The sequence below is a fragment of the Zosterops lateralis genome, assembly GCF_965231275.1.
Source record: "Zosterops lateralis genome assembly, chromosome: 27".
NCBI classification, from domain to species: domain Eukaryota; kingdom Metazoa; phylum Chordata; class Aves; order Passeriformes; family Zosteropidae; genus Zosterops; species Zosterops lateralis.
Window position 1 is genome coordinate 2,233,377 of NC_139787.1, and position 23,052 is coordinate 2,256,428.

General features: G+C 60.9%; 1 protein-coding gene across 1 annotated transcript; it reads right to left on the minus strand.

Annotated features, from left to right (window-relative positions):
* Nucleotides 1-3,598: 3,598 nt before the first annotated feature.
* VSIG8 (V-set and immunoglobulin domain containing 8) lies at nucleotides 3,599-19,919 on the minus strand (the record flags this gene model as incomplete). The annotated part of the gene is made up of 7 exons (XM_083878773.1): nucleotides 3,599-3,764; nucleotides 5,160-5,313; nucleotides 5,928-6,050; nucleotides 9,084-9,248; nucleotides 11,224-11,425; nucleotides 17,249-17,424; nucleotides 19,865-19,919. 7 exons carry the CDS (start codon nucleotides 19,917-19,919, stop codon nucleotides 3,599-3,601), a joined length of 1,041 nt encoding a protein of 346 aa, XP_083734899.1.
* Nucleotides 19,920-23,052: the final 3,133 nt, after the last annotated feature.

Sequence of the window (23,052 nt, forward strand, 5' to 3'; positions counted from 1 at the left end):
TTTTACCTCCTTCCCCTCCCTTTTTTAACTTCCTTTTTGCCCCTTTTTTATCCCCTTTTTTATCCCTTTTCACCCCTTTTAGCCCCCTTTTCTATCCCCCTTTTTACCCTCTTTTTTACCCCTTCCCTCCCCTTTCTTACCCGTTTACCCTCATTTTGCCTTTTCCCCCCTTTTAACCCCTTTTTAACCCTTTTAACCCCCATTTTTACCCTCTTTTTGTCCCCCTTTTACCCCCTTTTTTGTCGCTTCCCCCTTCTGACCACCTTTTTTACCCCTTTTTATCCCCTTTTAACCCATTTTAAGCCCCTTTTTACCCTCTTTTAACCCACTTTTCACCCCCATTTTTACCCCCTTTTTCACGACCTTTAACTTCCTTTTCACCCTCTTTTTTACCATTTCTCCCCACTTTGCCCCATCCCCTCTTTTTTTACCCCACTTTAACCCCCTTTTTTACCCCGTTTTTTGCTCCTTTTAAGCCCCTTTTTTATCCCTTTTTATCCCTTTTTTACCCCTTTTAATCCCCTTTTTCGTCCCCATTTAATCCCCTTTTAACCACGTTTTAACCCGCTTTCCCCCCTCTTTTTTACCCCTTTTTACCCCCTTTTACTCCTTTTTGGCCCCTTTTATCCCCTTCTTACCCTCTTTTTTTATCCCCTTTTTACCCTCCTTTTGCCCCTTTTTTCACCCCCTTTTTTACCCGTTTTTACCCCGTTTTTCCCCTCTTTTTACCCCTTTTTTACCCCGTTTTTTACCTCCTTTTTACCACTTTTAACCGCCTTTAACTGCCCTTTTCGCCCCTTTTTTGCCCCCCTTCCCTCCCCGTTTTCCCCGCACTTTCCCCCTTTCCCCGCCCCGTTTTTTCTCCCCTTTTTTCCCATTTTCCCCCTTTTTTTCCCCCATTTTTCCCCCTCCCTTCCCCACCTGCCCCGCCATGTTTGGTTGCCCGGCAACCGCGGGCAGCGCCCCCTGGCGGCCGAGAGCGGGCCCGGGAGGGGCGGGGCCTGTGACGTCATCACACGAGACCACGCCCTTCGGTGACCACGCCCCCTTTGCCGGCCACGCCCCCTTCGTGGGCGGGTCCCAGTGCGGGGACAAGGGACAGGGACAGGAGGGGACAGGGATGGGGACGGGGACAGGAGGGGAGAAGGACAAGGACAAGGACAGGAGGGCACAGGGACAGGGATGGGGACAAGGACAGGGATTGGGACAGGGAATAAGGACAGGAGGGGACAGGGACAGGGACAGGGACACGTCCCCCGTTCCCCGGCTCAGCCCCGTGTCCCCTGAGCCCCGTGTCCCCCGCGGGAGGGGACAGAGGCCACCGCGGGAGGGGACAGAGGCCACCACAGGAGGGGACAGAGGCCACCGCGGGAGGGGACAGAGGCCACCCCCGCCCCCGCGCTCGCTGAGAGGGGCGGGCTGGGGACACGGGTGTGTCACCTCTGGGGACACGCCAGGTGTCCTCGGCTAGGAGCGTCCTGCTCGGCTTGTCACCTCCTGTCCCCTCTGTCCTCTCCATCCCGTCCCTGTCCCCTCCCATGTCCCCATCCCTGTTCCCATCACTCTTCTCTCTGTCTCCACTGTCCCCATCCCTGTCCCCTCTGTCCTCTTCCCTGTCCCTCCCTTGTCCCCATCTGTGTCCTCCCTGTCCCCTCCTCTGTCCCCTCCCTCGTCCCTATCCCTGTCACCTCTGTCCCATCCCCTGTCCCCATCACTCCTTGCTCTGTCCTCCCCATCCTTGTCCCGTCCATTGTCCCCTCCCCTGTCCCCTCTGTCCCCTCCCCTGTCCCCATTACTGTCCCCATCACTTCTCTCTGTCCCCATCTCTGTCGCCCCTGTCCCCATCCATGTCCCCATCCTCATCCCATTCATTGTCCCCACCCCTGTCCCCTCCCCTGTCCCCTCCCCTGTCCCCTCTGTCCCATCCCTGTCCCCTCCTCTGTCCCCTCCCCTGTCCCCTCCCCTGTCCCCTCTGTCCCATCCCTGTCCCCCCTGTCCCCTCCCCTGTCCCCATCCCTGTCCTATCCCTGTCCCCGTCCCCTCCCCTGTCCCCATCCCTGTCCCCTCTGTCCCATCCCTGTCCCCTCCCTGTCCCCTCCCCTGTCCCCATCCCTGTCCCCTCTGTCCCATCCCTGTCCCCTCCCTGTCCCATCCCTGTCCCCTCCCCTGTCCCCTCCCTGTCCCCTCCCCTGTCCCCATCCCTGTCCCCATCCCTGTCCCCATCCCTGTCCCCTCTGTCCCATCCCTGTCCCCTCCCCTGTCCCCATCCCTGTCCCCTCCCCTGTCCCCATCCCTGTCCCCATCCCTGTCCCCACCCCTGTCCCCTCTGTCCCATCCCTGTCCCTCCTGTCCCCTCCCCTGTCCCCTCCCTGTCCCCCCATGTCAGGCCACTCCCGCTCTCAATTAACTCAATTTTATTCCATTTCCTTTCTTCCTTTTTTTTCCTTTTTCCTTTTTTTTTTTTTTTTTTTTTTTTGGTTTGTGTGTTTTGTTTTGTTTTTTCTGGATTCATTTTCCTTTCGGTTCTTCCCAAACCGCAATTCCCGGACCCCCCAAAAAACCCCCAAAAAATCCCAAATGTGGGGGCGGGCGGTGACAGCGGGGGGGCTGGAAAACCGGGACAGGGGCTGGGAACGGGGGGAAATTGGGAATTTGGGGGGAAAATTGGGAATTTGGGGGGAAATTCGGGAATTGGGGGGAATTGGGAGGGTCTAAAAATTGGGGAGGGGGCGCGTAAAAACTGGGGCCAAATTTAAGAAATAAAAACCCCGAGGTGACAGCGGAGTGGGGGTGGCCGGGAGGGGATTTTGGAGGATTTTTGGGATAATTTTGGGGATTTTTGGGCAGCGGGAGCCGCTCCTGCCGTCGGTTTTACGGGCGGGGTCTCGCTGTCCCTGTCCCTGTCCCTGTCCCTGTCCCTGTCCCTGTCCCTGTCACTGTCGCTGTCGCTGTCCCCGGTGCTGCGATGGCCCCACGAGGGGACTCCAGAGAGGGAATTTTTGGGGATTTTGAAGGATTTTAAGGGAATTTGTAGAATTTCGAGGATTTTTGAGGGATTTCCAGGGATTTCGAGGGTTTTCGGGCGGTGACAGCCGCTCCTTTGACGGGCGGGCTGTGACTGTCACTGTCACTGTCACTGTCACTGTCACTGTCCCTGTCGCGATGTCGCCGTGGTGGGACAGCGGGGAGGGATTTTTTTTTTTGGATTTTGGGAGAGATTTCGTGGAATTTTGAGGCATTTAGTGGGATTTCGAGGGATTTTAGGGGTTTTTGGGCAGCGACAGCCGCTCCTGCCGGCGGTTTTACAGGCGAGCGCTCATTGTCGCTGTCGCTGTCGTTGTCACTGTCACTGTCGTTGTCCCCAGCGCTGCGATAGCCCCACGAGGGAGCTCCGGAGAGAGAATTTTGGGGAATTTTGAAGAATTTTGTAGAATTTCGAGGATTTTTGAGGCGTTTAGCGGGATTTGGAGGGATTTTCGGGCGGTGACAGCCGCTCCTGCCGCCGGTTTTACGGGCAGGCGCTCTCTGTCGCTGCGGCTGTCACTGTCACTGTCGCTGTCGCTGTCGCCGTGGCCGTCCCCGCGGTGTCCCCGCGGTGTCACAGCGCGGGACAGGTGACCTGGTGTCGCAGGCCGTCGTTGCAGAGCAGGGCGGCCCCGCGCTCGTCGCTCTCGCCGTGCTGGCACTGCATGTAACTGATGCCGTGCGGGGAGTACGAGTGGTGGGCGCAGCAGGGCCGGGCCATGGTGCCGTCTGTGCTGCTCCTGGGGACAGGGGACACAGGGGACACAGGGGACAGCGTCAGGGGACAGGGGACACCCTGGGCACAGCACGGCCGGGGCATGGTGCCGTCTGTGCTGCTCCTGGGGACACAGGGGACAGTGTCAGGGGACAGGGGACACAGGGGACACAGGGGACAGCGTCAGGGCGCAGCACGGCCGGGGCATGGTGCCGTCTGTGCTGCTCCTGGGGGGACAGGGGACACAGGGGACATGGGGACAGGGTCAGGGGACAGGGGACACCCTGAGGACAGCAGGGCCGGGCCATGGTGCCGTCTGTGCTGCTCCTGGGGACAGGGGACAGTGTCAGGGGACAGGGGACATGGGGACAGTGTCAGGGGACAGCACGGCCGCGGCATGGTGCCCCCTGTGCTGCTCCTGGGGGGACAGAGGGGACACAGGGGACACAGGGGACAGAGTGTCAGGGGCATGGTGCCACCCGTGCTGCTCCTGGGGACATGGAGGGGACACAGAGGGGACATGGAGGGGACAGCCCGTCAGGGGCACAGGGGGCACCCAGGGGTGTCCCCAGGGCGGGGTTTGGGGTTGGCAGGTTTTGGTGGGTCTCTCTGGGTGGTGCAGGTGGTTGGTGGCACCTCTGGGTGTCCCCCTGGTACCCGCCCGTGCCTGGTGACACCCACTGGTGTCCTGTGCCACTCAACCCTGAGTGGTGACACTCATTGATGTCCCCCAATGCCCAGTGTCACCCACTTGTGCCTGTCACTGGTGCCCAGTACAGCCCAGTACACCCCAGTAGAGCCCAGCACAGCCCAGTGCCAGTCACTGGTACCCAGCAGAGCCCAGTAAAGGCCAGTACAGCCCAGTAGAGCCCAACACAGACCAGCACAGCCCAGTGCCAATCACTGGTGCCCAGTAGAGCCCAATAGAGCCCAGTGCAGCCCAATGTCAGTCACTGGTGCCCAGTAAAGCCCAGTAGAGCCCAGTGCAGCCCAGCACAGCCCAGTAGAGCCCAGTGCAGCCCAGTGCCAGTCACTGGTGCCCAGTAAAGCCCAGTAGAGCCCAGTGCAGCCCAGTGCAGCCCAGTGCCAGTCACTGGTGCCCAGTATAGCCCAGCACAGCCCAGCACAGCCCAGTAGAGCCGAGTAGACCCCAGCACAGCCCAGCAGAGCCCAGTACATCCCAGCGCCAGTCACTGGTGCCCAGTACAGCCCAGTACATCCCAGTACAGCCCAGTACAGCCCAGTGTCACCCCGTGTCACCCCTGGGTGCCCACCTGCAGTCGCTGCAGGCCCGCTGGCACTCCTTGCGCTGGTAGCAGGCGATCAGGGCCCAGTACAGCCCAGTACAGCCCAGCACAGCCCAGTACAGCCCAGTGTCACCCAGTGTCACCCCGTGTCCCCCCCGTCCCCCGGTGCCCACCTGCAGTCGCTGCAGGCCCGCTGGCACTCCTTGCGCTGGTAGCGGGCGATCAGGGCCCAGATGAGCAGCCCCAGGAGGCTGAGGAGGAGGAGGGAGCCCAGGATGGAGCCCACGATGATCCCGGCCTGGCGCCCGCCTGTCCCTGGGACACAGCCTGTCACTGTCACTGCTGCCACCCCGGGGCTGGGGACAGCCCGAGGACAGCCCAGAGTCACCCAGTGCCACCCCAGTGCCACCCAGTGCCACCCAGTGTCACCCAGTGCCCGCCTGCCCCGGGGACACAGCCTGTCACTGTCACTGCTGCCACCCCGGGGCTGGGGACAGCCTGGGGACAGCCAGGGGACACCCAGAGCCACCCCAGTGCCACCCAGTGCCACCCAGTGTCACTCAGTGCCCGCCTGCCCCGGGGACACAGCCTGTCACTGCCACCACCCCGGAGCTGGGGACAGCCTGGGGACAGCCAGGGGACACCCAGAGCCACCCAGTGCCACCCCAGTGCCACCCTTGAGCCATCCCCAGTGCCAGCCTGGGGGCCTGAGACACCCCCAGTGCCACCCTGGAACACAGGGACAGCCTGGGGACACCCAGTGACACCCTTGGGCCACCTCAGCACCTGAGAGATCCTGGTGCCACCCTGTGTCACCCCAGTGTCCCCAGTGTCCCCATGTCCCCAGTGTCACTCACGTGGCCCGGGGCTGAGGTTCAGCTGGCACACCCAGTGTCCCCCCAATGTCCCCATGTCCCCACAGTGTCCCCAGTGTCACTCACGTGGCCCGGGGCTGAGGTTGAGCTGGCACACCGAGTAGCCCACGCGGTTGGTGACACGGCACTGGTAGATGCCAGTGTGTGCCAGCGTCAGGCCGCGGATCAGGAGGTCACCCGGAGCACGGCCTGGGGGGGACAGGGGACACTGTCACCTGGGCGCCACCTGAGCCACCCCGAGAGGGTGTGTGGGGCACAGGGACACACAGGGGACACACAGGGACATGGACACAGGGACACAGGGACACACAGGGACACAGGGACACAGGGACACAGGGACACAGGGACACAGGGACGTGGACACAGAGGGACAGAGGGATACAGGGACATAGATGTACAGGGGACACAGGGACACACAGGGACATGGACACAGGGACACATAGGGGACACAGGGGCAGGGACACACAGTGACACAGGGACATGGACACACAGGGGCATGAACACACAGGGACACACAGTGACATGGACACAGGGACACATGGACACACAGGAGACAAAGGGACACAGGGACATGGACACACAGGGGACAAAGGGACACAGGGACATGGACACACAGGGGACACAGGGACAGAGGGACACAGGGACATGGATGCACAGAGGACACAGGGGTGGACACACAGGGACATGAACACAGGGACAGAGTGACATGGACACAGGGACACACGGGGACATGGACACAGGGACACACGGGGACATGGACACAGGGACACATGGGGACCGGGACACACAGGGACACTGGGACATGGGGACATGGACACAGGGGGATGTGGGTGCTCAGGGACACACAGGGACACAGAGGGACATGGGAGCACAGGGACACGGGTACACAGGGACATGTGGGGACATGGACACGGAGGGACAGGGGTACACAGGGACACACAGGGACAGGGACATGGGGACATGGACACAGGAGCACAGGGACAGGGAGTACACAGAGGTGTGGGAGTGCAGGGACACAGGGGGACATGGGTGACAGGGACACAGGAGCACAGGGACATGGACATACGGGCACAGGTGACAAGGACACGGACACACGGGGACATGGGAGTACACAGACATGGGCACATAGACATGGACACACGGACACACGGGGACATGGATGCGTGGACACACAGATATGGACACAGGGACATGGACACACGGACAGATATGGGCATGCAGACATGGACACACGGACACATGGACACACAGATATGGACACAGGGACATGGACACATGGACACAGATATGGGCATGCAGACATGGACACACGGACACATGGACACACGGACACACAGATATGGACACATTGACACAGACACAGGGACATGGACACATTGACACGGACACAGGGACATGGATGCACAGACATGGACATATGGACACATGGACACACGGACACACAGATATGGACACAGGGACACGGACACACAGATGGACACACAGACACACAGAGACGTGGATGCATGGACACAGGGACATGGACACATGTGGACATGGACACACGGGCACACGGACACACAGATATGGACAGAGACATGGAGACACAGACACATGGACACACATGGACATGGGCACACAGGGACATGGACACTCAGACATGGATGCATGGACACACGGACACATGTGGACATGGGCACACGTGGACATGGACACAGGGACATGGACACATGGACATGGGTGACAAGGACATAGATACAGACATGGGCACACAGGTATGGACACATGGGACACGGAGACACAGATATGGATGACAGGGACGTGGACACACGGACATGACAGAGGGACACACAGAAATGGACACATGGACATGGACACACAGATATGGACATACGGACATGGGGACACAGACATGGGGACAGGGACATGGATGCATAGACATGGACACACAGACATGGACACACACAGGGCCATGGACACATGGACACATGGACACAGACACGAACACACGGACATGGACACGGGGACACGCACATGGACACACAGACGTGGTTACAGGGACATGGACACATGGACATGGACACACAGACATGGTTACAGGGACATGGACACACAGCGACATGGGCACACGGGGACATGGACACACGGACATGTTACAGGGACACTGACACACAGACACAGGGACACATGGACACAAGTGACAGGGACATGGATACAGACATGGGCCTGTACAGACAGATATGGACACAGGGACACGGACACACAGACATGGCCACACGGACACACAGATATGGACACACGGACATGGGGACAGGGATAGGGACAGATGGTCGTGGACACACGGACATGGACACATGGGCACAGACATGGACACACGGACATGAGACACAGACACTCAGGCATGGACACATGGACACACAGACATGACACACGGACACACAGACATGGGCACACAGACCCCCTCCCTGCCACATGCGCCCCAGCCAGGGAACCCCCCCGAGCCCCCCAAAATCCCCCCCCCCTGAACTCCCCCGGGGGTCCCTGACCCACCTTGCAGTGTCTCCGAGAGCAGGGACCCCCTAAACCTCTTCTGGATCCCCCTAAACCCCCCAAAATGCCCTTTCTGAGCCCCCCCCCCCGGGGACCTCTCACCTCTCACCTTGCAGTGTCCCCGAGGGCAGAGACCCCCATAAGCCCCTCCTGAACCCCCTTTCTGAGCCCCTCGGGAGGGTCTGTCCTGCACCTTGCAGGGTGGCCGAGGGCAGGAACCCCCTAAAAACTCTTCTAGACCCCCCCCCCAACTCCTCCTGAGCCCCCCCAAAAATCCCCTGACCCACCTCGGAGGCTGCTCAAGGGCAGAGACCCCCCCCATAAATGCCCCTGAACTCCCCCTGAGGGTGTCTCACCCACCTTGTAGGGTCCCCGAGGGCAGGGACCCCCTAAACCCCTCCTGAACCGCCCCCCCCCGAGCCCCCGAAAACCCCTGACCCACCTTGCAGGGTCCTAAAGGGCAAGAACCCTCCCAACCCCCCCCGAGCCCCCCCAAACCCCTCCTGGACCCCCCAAACCCCCCGTACCCACCTTGCAGGGCCCCCAGGGGCAGGGATCCCCCAATAAACCCCCCAAACCCCCCCTGGACCCCCCAAACCCCCCGTACCCACCTTGCAGGGCCCCCAGGGGCAGGGATCCCCCAATAAACCCCCCAAAACCCCCCCCGGACCCCCCCAAACCCCCCGTACCCACCTTGCAGGGCCCCCAGGGGCAGGCGGCCCCCCCCGTAGCCGTCGGCCAGTTTGGCCCACTGGTAGCTGAGGGGGGCGGTGCCCCCCCGGCTGAAGCAGCGCAGCAGCACCGACCCCCCCTCGATCAGCTCCCCCTCGCTCCAGCACTGCGGGGCCGCCGGCTTCTCTGCGGGGACACCGGGACGTGTCAGGGGACACGGCAGGGGACACCGGGGAGAGCGATAGGGGACACCGGGGACACGGCAGGGGACACGGCAGGGGACACGGCAGGGGACACTGAGGACACCGGGGACACAGCAGGGGACACATCAGGGGACACCGGGGACATGTCAGGGGACACAGCAGGGGACACCGGGGACATGGCAGAGGACACTGGGGACAGCGGCAGGGGACACTAGGGATATGTCAGGGGACACCGGGACACCGGGGACAGCGGCAGAGACAGCGGGGACAGCGATAGGGGACACCGGGGACACGGCAGGGACAGTGGAGACACGTCAGGGGGCAATGGGGACACCCGCGGGGACAGTGGGGACACCGGCCACACCATCAGGGGACACCGGGGACAGTGGCAGGGGACAATGGGGCACCGGGGACAGCGGTGGAGACAACGGGGGCACCATCAGGGGACACCAGAGACACCGACAGGGACACGTGGGAGGGCGGTGGGGACACCGTCAGGGACAGCCGGGGGAACAGGGGACAAGGGACAGGTAGGGGACAGCTGGGCGGGGGACAGGGGACACCTGGGAAGGGGACAGGGACCGAGGACAGCCAGGAGGGGACAGGGACAATGCCAGAGCCACTCTGGACTGAGACAGGGGACAGGGACAGCCAGGAGGGGACAGGGGACACTGTCAGGGCCACCAGGGGACACAGAGAGGGGCACGGGGGACACTGTCAGGGCCACCAGGGGACACAGAGAGGGGCACGGGGGACACTGTCAGGGCCACCAGGGGACACAGAGAGGGGCACAGGGGACACTGTGAGGGCCACCAGGGGACACAGAGAGGGGCACGGGGGACACTGTGAGGGCCACCAGGGGACACAGGAGAGGGGCACAGGGGACACTGTCAGGGCCACCAGGGGACACAGAGAGGGGCACGGGGGACACTGTCAGGGCCACCAGGGGACACAGAGAGGGGCACAGGGGACACTGTCAGGGCCACCAGGGGACACAGAGAGGGGCACAGGGGACACTGTCAGGGCCACCAGGGGACACAGAGAGGGGCACAGGGGACACTGTGAGGGCCACCAGGGGACACAGAGAGGGGCACGGGGGACACTGTCAGGGCCACCTCGGGGTCACCAGGGGCCACCCAGGACAGGGGACACCTGGGAGTGGGGGAAGAGACAGGAGTCACCTGGGGTGAGGGGACACGGGACACTGTCAGGGCCACCTGGATGGGGGACAGGGGACATTGTCAGGGCCACCGGGGGCCACAGGAGAGGGGGACACAGGGGACACTGCTGAGGCCACCAAGGGCCACCTGGATGGGGGACAGGGGACACCATCAGTGCCACCAGGGGCCGCCCAGGAAGGGGACTTGGAAGTGGGACAGGTGACACTGTCAGTGCCACTGGGGGCCACCAGGAAAGCTGGGACAGGTGACACTGCCACTGCCACCAAGGGCCACAAGAGAGGGGCACAGGTGATCCTGTCAGGGCGACCAGGGCCCACCCAGGAAAGGGGACAAGTGTGACACCATCAGTGCCACCAAGGACCTCAAGAGAGGGCCACAAGTGACACTGTTGGGGCCACTGGGGGCCACCAGGAAAGGTGGGACAGGTGACACTGCTGGGGCCACTGGGGCCACAAGAGAGGGGCACACAGGTGACACCAGCAGTGCCACCAGGGGCCACAAGAGAGGGGCACAAGTGACACTGCTGGGGCCATTGGGGCCACAAGAGAGGGGGACACAGGTGACACCAGCAGTGCCACCAGGGGCCACAGGAGAGGGGCACAGATGACCCTGTCAGTACCACCAAGGACCTCAAGAGGGGGGGGCACAGGTGACACCAGCAGCGTCACCAGAAGATGGAACACGACCACAAGGAACCAGCGCCTCTTGGGCACGGGGTGTGAGGGGACAGGCGACACTGGCACCCCACAGAGACCCCACCTGGGTCAGTGTCCTCACCTTGCACGGTGACGATGACCTCGTGCACGGCCACCGTGTTCTTCTTGACGCGGCACTGGTAGGTGCCGGTGTCGCTCTCCTGCAGGTCGGCCAGGCGGATGGAGGCGTCGCGCTGCCCCGGGTCCGTCTGCACGAAGGCCACGCGGTCCTGCAGCCCCGAGCCGCTGCCGTAGTTCACGTGGTGGTCCTGGTACGACAGGAACTGGGGACACGGGGGACGGAGGCGTCAGGGTGGCCTTGGGGACACGGGTGGGATTGGGGTTTGGAGTTTGGGTTGGGGTTGGGTTTGGGGTAGTTCATGTGGTGGTCCTGGTAGGACAGGAACTGGGGACACATGGGGGGACGGTGGTGTCAGAGTGGCCTTGGGGACACGGGTGGGTTGGGGTTGGGGTTGGGTTTGGGGTAGTTCACGTGGTGGTCCTGGTACGACAGGAACTGGGGACACACAGGGGACGGTGGCGTCAGGGTGGCCTTGGGGACGTGGGTGGGGTGGGGTTGGGGTTTGGGTTGAGTTTGGGTTGGGGTTTGGGTTGGGTTTGGGTTGAGTTGGGTTAGGGTTGGTTGGTGGTCCTGGTAGGACAGGAACTGGGGACATGCAGGGACAGTGGCATCAGGGTGGCCTTGGGGACACGGGTGGGGCGGGGTTGAGGTTTGGGTTGGAGTTTGGGTTTGGATTTGGTTTGGGTTTGGGTTTAGGTTAGAGTTGGTTGTGTTGGATTAGGGTATGTTTTTGGGTTAGGGTTTGGATTGGGTTAGGGTAGGATTTTGTGTCAGAGTTGGGTTTGGGTTGGGTTAGGATTAGGATTTGGATTGGGTTTGGGTGGGGTTTGGGTTGGGTTTGGGTTAAGGTTTGTTGGGTTAGGGTTGGTTAGGTGTGGGGATGGGGTCAGGGTGTGGTTAGGGTTTGGGTTGGGTTTGGTTGGGTTTAGGTTAGGGGTGGGTTAGGGTTGGTTGAGTTTGGTTAGAGTTGGGTTTGGGTTGGGTTAGGGTTGATTGGGGTCTGGGTTGGGTTTTGGTTAGAGTTGGAGATGTGGTTAGGGTGGGGTTTGGTTTGGTTTGGGGTTTAGGTTAGGGTTGAGTTAAGGTTGGGTTAGGATTGGATTGGGTTGAGGTTGGGTTTGGGTTGGGTTTAGGTTAGGGTTGAGTTAAGGTTGGTTGGGTTGGGTTAAGGGTAGGTTTTTGGGTCAGAGTTTGGTTTGAGTTGGGTTAAGATTAGGGTTGGGGTTAGGATTTGGGGTAAGGTTGGTTGGGTTGGGTTAGGGTTGGTTGGAGATGTGGTTAGGGTTGGGTTTTGGGTTAGATTCTGGTTTAGTTTGGGTTAGGATTAGAGTTAGGGTTGGGGTTAAGGTTGGGGTTAGGGTTGGGGTTAGGGCTGGTTGGGGTTTGGGTCGGGTTGGGTTAGGGTTGAGTTAGGATTAGGGTTTGGGTTGGGTTTGAGTTAAGGCTGGTTGAGTTGGGTTAGAGTTGGGAGTGTGGTTTAGGTGGGGTTAGGGTTTAGTTTGGTTTGGGTTGGGTTAGAGTTTGGGTTGGGTTTGGGTTAGGGCTGGTTAAGGTTGGTTGGGTTGGGTTGGGGTCAATTGGAGTTGGGGATGGTCAGGGTGGGGTTTGGGTTAGGATTAGGATGTGGGTTGGGTTTGAGTTAAGGTGGTTGGGGTTGAGTTAGGGTTGGTTGGGGATGTGGTTAGGGTAGGTTTTACAGTTAGGGTTTGGGTTGGGTCAGGATTAGGGTTAGGATTAGGGTTTGGCTTGGGTTTAGTTTAAGGTTGAGTTAAGGTTTGTTGGGTTGAGTTAGTGTTGGCTGGGGTTGGGTTCAGGGTAGGTTTTTGGGTAGAGGTTCTTTTGGGTTGGGTTAGGGTTAAGGTTAGGTTTGGGTTTAGGTTGGGGTTGGGTTAACCTTGGTTGGATTGGGTTAGGGTGGGGGTTTGGGTTAGGATTAGGGTTTGGATTAGGGTTTGGATTAGGGTTTGGGTTGGGTTTGTCTTAGGGGTGGGTTAAGGTTGGTTGGGGATGTGGTTAGGGTAGGGTTTTTTGGGGTAGATTTTGGTTTTGTTTGGGTTAGGATTTGGGTTTGGGTTTGGTTTAGGGTTAAGGTTAGTTAGGGTTTGGATTAAGGTTGGGTTAAGGTTGGTTGGGCTGGGGGATTGGGTTGGAGTTTGGTTTGAGTTAGAATTAGGGTTTGGGTTTGGTTTAACTTGGTTAAGGTTGGTTTGGTTAACTTAGGTTAAGGTTGGGTTGGGTTAAGGTTGGTTGGGTTAGGTTAAGGGTAGGTTTTGGGGTTAGAGTTTGGTTTGGGTTGGGGTTAGGGTCAGTTTAAGGCTCAGTTGGGTTCATATTCTGGTGGTTTTTGTTGGCTTTGGCTCTGGTGTTTCTCAGGTCAGAGGGAGGCTCAACAATGGGCATTTGCCTTTTCCTGCCTGTCCCTGCTGCTTTCCTTCCTCTGTTTGTCCTTCCCTGTCCTGTCTGTCCTGGTGCTTCCCTGCCCTCCTTGTCCCTCTCTGTCCCTGTCTGGTCCTTCCCTGTCCCCTCTGTCCCTGCCCACACCTCCCTGTCCCTGTCTGCTCCTTCCTTTCCCTGCCTGTCCCTGTTTTCCCCTGCCCATCCCTGTTCTTGTCTGTCCCTGTCTGTTCCCTGCCTGTCCTTGTTTTGTTTTTCCCTGCCTGTCCCTTTCTATTCCCTGCCTGGACCTGCCTGTCCCTGTTTTTCCCCTGCCTGTCCCTGTTTTCCCCTGCCTGTCCCTGTTTTCCCCTGCCCATCCCTGTTCTTGCCTGTCCCTGCTTGTTCCCTGCCTGTCCTTATTTTGTTTTTCCCTGCCTGGACCTGCCTGTCCCTGTTTTTCCCTGCCTATCCCTGTTCTTGCCTGTCCCTGTTTGTTCCCTGCCTGTCCTTATTTTGTTCTTCCCTGCCTGTCCCTGTTTTTCCCCTGCCTGGACCTGTCTGGACCTGTCCTGCCTGTCCCTGCCTCCTCGTCTGGGCTCCATCCCCACCCAGCCCAGCCCAGCTTTGTCCTTCCCAGACTGGCACTCCCAGATGCTGCCAGACCTTCCCTGTCCCTGTTTTTCCCTGCCTGGACCTGTTTGTCCCTGTCCTGCCTGTCCCTGTCCTGCCTCTCCCAGCCTGGCACTCCCAGACGCTGCCAGACATTCCCTGTCCTGCCTGTCCTGCCTGTCCTGCCTGTCCCTCTGGCCTGGCTGGTCTGTCCCTGCCCTGCCTGTCCCTGCCTGTCCCTGTTTGTCTGTCCCTGCCCTGTCTGTCCCTGTCCCTGCCTGTCCCTGCCCTTCCAGACCTTCCCTGTCCTGTCTGTCCCTGTTTGTCTGTCCCTGCCTGTCCCTCTGGCCTGGCTGGTCTGTCCCTGCCCTGTCTGTCCCTGCCTGTCCCTGTTTGTCTGTCCCTGCCCTGTCTGTCCCTGCCTGTCCCTGTTTGTCTGTCCCTGTCCCTGCCTGTCCCTGCCCTTCCAGACCTTCCCTGTCCTGTTGTCCTGCCTGTCCCAGCCTGTCCAGCCTGCTCAGCTGGGCTCCATCACACCCCATCCCATGGATTCCATCCCAAATCCCATCCCCTCCCATCCCAGCCTGTCCTGCTTCATCCTTCCAGACCCTGCCTGGTCCTTCCCTGTCCTGTCTGTCCCTGCCTCTCCTGTCCATCCCTGTCTGTCCCTGCCTGCTCAGCTGGATTCCCTCTGATCCCAGCCCATCCCTGCCTGCCCTGCCTGTCCCTTCCTGTCCTGCCTGGTGTTTCCCATCCCAGCATTTTTAGACTTTGCCTGGTATTTTCCTGCCCTTCCAGACCTTCCCTGTCCCTTCCTGTCCTGCTTCATCCTTCCCATCCCAGTTCTTTCAGACCCTGCCTGGTCCTTCCCTGTCCTTCCCTGCCCTGTCTGTCCCTGCCTGCTCAACAGGGATCCATTTGATCCCAACCCATCCCATCCCTGTCTTCATCCTTCTCATCCCAGTTCTTCCAGTCTCTGCTTGGTCCTTCCCTGTTCTTCCAAACCTTCCCTGTCCTGCTTGTCCCCTGTCCCTGCCTGTCCCTGCCTGCTCAGCTGGATTCCCTCTGATCCCAGCCCATCCCTGTCTGTCCTGCCTGTCCCTGCCCAGCATTTCCAGACTTTCTGTCTGGTATTTTCCTGCCCTTCCAGACCTTCCCTGTCCTGCCTGTTCCTGCCTGTGTTTCCCTGCCCAGCATTTCCAGAGTTTGCCTGGTATTTTCCTGCCCTTCCGGACCTTCCCTGTCCTGCCTGTCCCTGTCTGTCCTGCCTGGTGTTTTCCCACCCAGCATTTCCAGACTTTCTGTCTGCTATTTTCCTGTCCTTCCAGACCTTCCCTGTCCTGTCTGTCCCTGCCTGTCCTGTCCTGCCTGTCCCTCCCTGTCCTCCTTCATCCTTCCCAACCCAGCACTTCCAGATCCTGCCTGGTCCTTCCCTGCCCTTCCAGACCTTCCCTGTCGTGCCTGTCCCTGCCTGTCTCTGTCTGTCCCTGCCTGTTCCTTTCCTGCCCAACATTTCCAGCCCCTGTCTGGTCATTCCTGCTCTTCCCAACCTTCCCTGTTCTGCCTGATCCTCCCCTGTCCCTGCTCATCCTTCCCTGCCCAGCACTTCCAGATCTCATCCGGTTCTTCCCTGTCCCTGTCTGTCCCTGTCTGTCCCTGCCTGTCCCTGCCTGTTCCCTGTCCCTGCCTGTCCCCTGTCCCTACCTGTCTCTGCCTGGTGTTTCCCTGCCCAGCATTTCCAGACTTTCTGTCTGCTATTTTCCTGTCCTTCCAGACCTTCCCTGTCCTGCCTGTCCCTGCCTGTCTCTGTCTGTCCCTGCCTGTCCCTCCCTGTCCTGCTTCATCCTTCCCTGCCCAGCACTTCCAGATCCTGCCTGGTCCTTCCCTGCTCTTCCCAGCCTTCCCTGTCCTGTCTGTCTCTGCCTGTTCCTTTCCTGCCCGACATTTCCAGCCCCTGTCTGGTCCTTCCCTGTCCTGCCTGGTGTTTCCCTGCCCAGCATTTCCAGACTTTCTGTCTGGTATTTTCCTGCCCTTCCAGACCTTCCCTGTCCTGCCTGTCCCTTCCTGTCCCTGCCTGTCCTGTTTAATCCTTCCCATCCCAGTTCTTCCAGCCCCTGCCTGGTCCTTCCCTGTCCTGTCTGTCCCTGTCTGTCTGTCCTGCCTGTCCTGCTTCACCCTCCCCATCCCAGCATTTCCAGTCCCTGTCTGGTTGGTCCTTCCCTGTCCTTCCAGAGCTTTCCTGTCCTGCCTGTCACTGCCTGTCCCTGTCTGTCCAACATTTCCAGATCCTGCCTGGTCCTTCCCCATCCTTCCAGACCTTCCCTGTCCCTGCCCGTCCCTGCTCATCCTTCCCATCCCAGCACTTCCAGACTCTGCTTGGTCCTTCCCTGTCCCTTCCCTGTCCCTGCCTGTCCCTTCCCTGTCCCTTCCTGTCCCTGCCCGTCCCTGCTCATCCTTCCCATCCCAGCACTTCCAGACTCTGCTTGGTCCTTCCCTGTCCCGCCAGTCCCTGCTTGTCCCTGCTCATCCTTCCCTGCACAGCATTTCCAGTCCCTGTCTGGTTCTTTTCTGTCGTTTCAGACCTTCCCTGTCCCTGCCTGTCCCTTCCCTGTCCCTGTCTGTCCCTTGTCCTGTCTGTCCCCTGTCCTGCCTGTCCCTTCCCTGTCCCTGTCTGTCCCTGTCCTGCCTGTCCCTGTCCTGCCTGTCCCCTGTCCTGCCTGTCCCCTGTCCCTGTCCTGCCTGTCCCCTGTCCTGCCTGTCCCCTGTCCCTGTCTGTCCCCTGTCCTGTCTGTCCCTGCCTGTCCCCTTCCTGCCCAGCATTTCCAGATCCTGCCTGGTCCTTCTCTGTCCTTCCAGACTTTTTCTGCTCTTCACAATTTTCCCTGTCGCTGCCTGTCCATTCCCTGTCCCTGGTGTCCCTCCCTGTCCCCTGTCCCTTCCCTGTCCCTCCCTGTCCCTTCCCTGTCCCAGCCGATCTCCCCCTGCCCCATCCCCGCCCTCCCCCAGCCCGGACCCCTCCCCAGGTGTCCCGGGCACTCACCACGTTCTCGGGGCCGGGTCTCTCGGGCTGGATCTGGATCCACTCGATGCCCACGCCCTGCGGCCCGTTGTCCTCGGGCTCCAGGACGTAGGGACAGCCCAGCTTGACCGAGTCGCCTTTGGCCAGGTACAGAACCTCCCGGCCCTTGCCATTGATCCTGACGGCCACCAGGAGAGCTGGGGACAGAGGGGACTGTCACCTCCGGAATGGGGCTGTCACCTCCCGGAATGGGGCTGTGACCCCCCCAAAACGGGACTGTCACCTCCTGGAACGGGACTGTGACCCCTGAAATGGGACAGTCACCTCCCAAACGGGACTGTCACCCTCTGAAATGGCACACAGAGTACCCCCGGCCCCACAGCTGCAGCTCCTGACCCAGGGATGGGGCACAGGGACCCCCAAAGCTGTGCCCCAACAGCCCGGACCCCGCACCTGCAGCCCCCAAAGTGTGGGGAGCAGGGAGCCAGCGCACCCCAAACCTGTGCCTGACACACCTCAAACCCCACACCTGCAGCACAGGGACCCACTGAACCCCAAATCTGTGCCCTGACACACCTGACCACACACCTGCAGCACAGGGACCCACTGAACCCCAAATCTGTGCCCTGACACACCTGACCACACACCTGCAGCCCCAAAACTCTGGGGAACAGGGAATGGGCAGAGGGGTCCAGCAGACCCCAAATCTGTGCCTGACACACCTTGAACCCCACACCTGGCAGAGCCCAAACTTTGGGGTGCAGGGACCCAAACCTGTGCCCCGAGACCCCCTGACCCCACACCTGCAGCCCCCAAACCGTGAGACAAAGAACCCATCGCACCCCAAACCTGTGCCTGACACACCTGACCCCACACCTGCAGCACAGGGACCAACTAAACCCCAAATCTGTGCCCTGACACACCTTGAACCCCACACCTGGCACACTCTGGGGTGCAGGGACAGTGTAGGGACCCACGGCCCCAAAACCTGTGCCCTGAGACTCCCTGACCCCACACCTGCAGCCCCCAAAAACAGAGGGAACAGGGACAGGGCAGAGGGAGACATCACACCCCAAATCTGTGCCCTGACACATCTTGAACCCCACACCTGGCAGAGCCCAAACTCTGGGGAGTAGGGACAGGGCAAAGGGGTCCAGACCACCCCAAATCTGTGCCTGACACACCTGACCCCACACCTGCAGCACAGGGACCCACTGAACCCCAAATTTGTACCCCGACACATCTGACCCCACACCTGCAGTTCCCCACCTGCAGAGTGCAGGGTCCCCAAATTCGTGTCCCCACACACCTGGTAGCCCCCCCGACCCCACACCTGGCAGCACCTCATGGGTGGGGCACAGGGACCCACTGAACACCAAACCTGACACACCTCAAACCCCACACCTGCAGCACAGGGACCCACTGAACCCCAGATTTGCATCCCGACACGCCTGACCCCACACCTGCAGCCCCCAAACTGTGGGGAGCAGGGAATGGGCAGAGGGATCCATCACACCCCAAAATCTGTGCCTGACACACCTGACCCCACACCTGGCACACTCTGGGGTGAAGGGACAGGGTAGGGACCCACGGCCCCAAAAACCTGTGCCCCGACACACCTGTAACCCGAAACACCCCACACCTGTAACCCCAAACACCCCACACCTGTAACCCCCTATCCCACACCTGTGACCCCAAACACCCCACACCTGTAACCCCAAACACCCCACACCTGTAACCCCAAACACCCCACACCTACAGCTCCAAACACTCCACACCTGTAACCCCAAACACCCCACACCTGTAACCCCCTATCCCACACCTGTGACCCCAAACACCCCACACCTGTAACCCCAAACACCCCACACCTGTGACCCCAAACACCGCACACCTGTGACCCCAAAGACTCACACCTGCAGCTCCAAAAACCCGACATCTGTAACTCCAAACACCCCACACCTGCAGCCCCAAACACCCCACACCTGTGACCCCAAACACCGCACACCTGTAACCCCCTATCCCATACCTGTAACCCCAAACACCCCACACCTGCAGCCCCAAATACCGCACACCTGCAGCCCCCAGCCGGGGGTCGCATCTCCCACATTGGGCGCCCGCGGGGACATCCCGGGCACGTCCCTGTCCCCTGGGTGCTGTCACCTCCTGACAGTCACAGTGACAGGAGGACACACCGGGGCTCGATGCCACCTGTCCTGTCCACCTTCCTTGGCACCCTCAGTGACACGGGGACACACCGGGCTGGATGTCACCCACCGTGTCCCGCCCCGCTGGGTGCTGTCACCCCTGGCACCCACAGTGACATGGGGACACATCGGGGCTGGATGTCACCTGCCCTGTCCCCTGGGTGCTGTCAGCCCCTGACACCCACAATGACACGGGGACACACCGGGCTAGATGTCACCTCCCCTCCCCGTCCCCGACGGTGGCCGCAGGTGTCACTGCCCACCGGGGGGGCTCCATGTCCCCTGTCCCCAGGGGTGGCCGCAGGTGTCACTGCCCACCGGGGGGACTCGATGTCCCCTGTCCCCGGCGGTGCCTGCAGGTGTCACTGCCCACCGGGGGGTCTCAGAGCACCCCAGGACCCCTCGGGGAGCCCCTCTGGCAGGACCCCCGTACCTGGCAGGATCCCGAGGAGCAGCAGCAGGAGCGGGCTGGCGCCGTGCCCTGCCATGGCCGAGGAGGAGGAGGAGGAGGAGGAGGACGCAGAAGGCTCCGAGGGCAGGCGGCCCGCGCGGGGCCCTTTTAGGCGCTGTGCCGGGGCCGCTCCTCCCCGTGGGGAGGATTCCTGAGCCATGAGTGAGTGGCTCCGAGCTGTGCGTGCTGCCGCCCTGCTCCGCTCGTACCCCCTAATTAACCCGGCAGCGCCCGGACCCCGGCCGGACACCGCGGGGACACCGCGGGGACACCGCGGGGACAGCCCGGGAGGGGACGGGGACGGACGGGGAGCCGGGGGGGACAGAGGGACAGAGCCGGCGGGTCGGGCCCCGGAGGGTTCCGGGCTCCGAGCGGGACTCGGAGGGTTTAAAGGTCTCAGAGCTTCCCCCGGACCGGCCCCTCAGCCCGCGGCCACCGGGGAGAGGTGGCACCCTGGGGACCCCGGCACCCACCGAGCCATGGGACACTGCAGGGGAACAGGGACAGGGACACGGGCAGCGGGGACAGGGACAAGGCTGGGATGGAGGAGATGGGACAGGGCCACAGGAATGGAGAAACTGGGACAGGGACATGGCTGGGATGGAGAAGATGGGACAGGATGGATGGAGGAGCTGGGACAGTGACACAGGGCAGTGGATGGCAGATTGGGGACAGGGACATGGCAGGGATGGAGGAGTTGGGGCAGTGACACAGGGCAGTGGATGGAGCCCCTGGGGACAGGGACAGAGCAGGGGTGGAGGGGCTAGGATGGTGACATATGGCAGTGGATGGAGCCCCTGGGGACAGGGACATGGCTGGGATGGAGAAGATGGGACAGGATGGATGGAGGAGCTGGGACAGGGCCACAGGAATGGATGGAAAAGTTGGAACAGGGACATGGATCAAGAATGGGGACAGGAACATGGCAGGGGTGGAGAAGCTGGGACAGTGACACATGGCAGGGATGGAGCCCTTGGGGACAGTGACACATGGCAGTGGATGAAACCATTGGTGACAAGGACCATGACAGTGGATGGAGGAGCTGGGACAGGGACACATGGCACTGTATGGAACCCTTGGGGACAGGGACATGGCAGGGGTGGAGGGGCTGGGCTGGTGACACACAGCAGTGGATGGAGCCCTTGGGGACAGTGACACACAGCAGTGGATGGTAGTGTTGGGGACAGGGACATGGCTGGGGTGGAGGGGCTGGGACAGGAACACAGGAATGATTGGAGAAGTTGGGACAGGGAGAAGTTGGGACAGGGATGGAGGACCACAGGAATGGAGAAACTGGGACAGGGACATGGCAGGGATGGAGCCCTTGGGGACAGTGACACATGGCAGTGGATGGAACTTTTGGTGACAAGGACCATGGCAGTGGATGGAGGAGCTGGGACAGGGCCACAGGAATGGCTGGAGAAGCTGAGACAGGGACATGGAGGTGGATCAAGAACTGGGACAGAGACGTGTCAGGGGTGGAGGAGCTGGGCTGGTGACACACGGCTGTGGATGGAGCCCTTGGGGACAGTGACACACAGCAGTGGATGAAAGTGCTGGGGAAGGGCAGGGGTGCAGGCGCTGGGACAAGGCCACAGGAATGAATGGAGGAGCTGGGACAGGGACACATGGCACTGTATGGAACCCTTGGGGACAGGGACATGGCAGGGATGGGGGAGCTGGGACAGGGACACATTGCACTGTATGGAACCCTTGGGGACAGGGACATGGCAGTGGATGGAGGAGCTGGGACAGTGACACACGGCTGTGGATGGAGCCCTTGGGGACAGGGACATGGCAGGGGTGGATGGAAGTGTTTGGGGCAGTGACACATGGCACTGTATGGAACCCTTGGGGACAAGGACAATGGCAGTGGATGGAGGAGCTGGGACAATGACACACAGCAATGGAAGGAACTGTTGGGGACAGGGACAACGGCAGTGGATGGAGGAGCTGGGACAGGGACACATGGCACTGTATGGAGCCCTTGGGGACAGGGACAACGGCAGTGGATGGAGGAGCTGGGACAGGGACACATGGCACTGTATGGAGCCCTTGGGGACAGGGACATGGCAGGGGTGGAGGAGCTGGGCTGGTGACACACGGCTGTGGATGGAGCCCTTGGGGACAGTGACACACAGCAGTGGATGGTAGTGCTGGGGAAGGGCAGGGGTGCAGGGGCTGGGACAAGGCCACAGGAATGAATGGAGGAGCTGGGACAGGGACATGGCAGGGAATGGAATGGCTGGGGACAGGGACAATGGCAGTGGATGGCAGAGCTGGAACAGTGACACACGGCTGTGGATGGAACCCTTGGGGACAGGGGCAGTGGCAGTGGAGGGAGGTGTTGGGACAGGATGGACAGAGGAATTGGGACAGGGACATGGCAGGGAATGGAATGGTTGGGGACAAGGACAGTGGCAGTGGATGGAGGAGCTGGGACAGGATGGACAGAGGAATGGGACAGGGCCACAGCAGTCGATGGAATGGCTGGGGACAGGGAGGTGACAACAGGTGCAGGAGCTGGGACAGGGCCACAGGAATGGATAGACAAGTTGGAACAGGGACATGGAATTGGATTGAGAGCTGGGACAGGGACAATGGCAGTGGATGGAGGAGCTGGGACAGGGACACACGGCAGCAGATGGAACCCTTGGGGACAGAAACGTGGCAGTGGATGGAGGGGCTGGGGCAGTGGATGGACCTGTTGGGGACAGGGACACTGGCAGGACATGGAGGGGCTGGGACAGGGATGTGGCAGGGGACAGAAGAGCTGGGGCAGGGACAAACCTGTGGGTGGAACTCTTGGGGACAGGGACATGACAGGGATGGAGGGTCTGGGACAGGGACAGGTGACAGTGGGTGACACCAGGGGGGCTCAGCCAGGGACCTGTCCCTGCCCGTGTCCCTTGAGGTCACACAGGACACATGGACACCATGAACACGGGGACATGGGGACACAGGGACATGAGGACACGGGGACATGGGGACACAGAGACGTAGACACCCATGACCATGGGGACATGAGGACACAGGCACTTGGGCACACCCAGACACTGTCACCCATGGATCACTGTGTGCCCCCACCATGGGGACCCCAAACCCTCGAGTGCCCCAGGGTCCCAGCGCCCACCTGGGACAGCTGTCCCTGTCCTTGGCCTGGGGTGGCT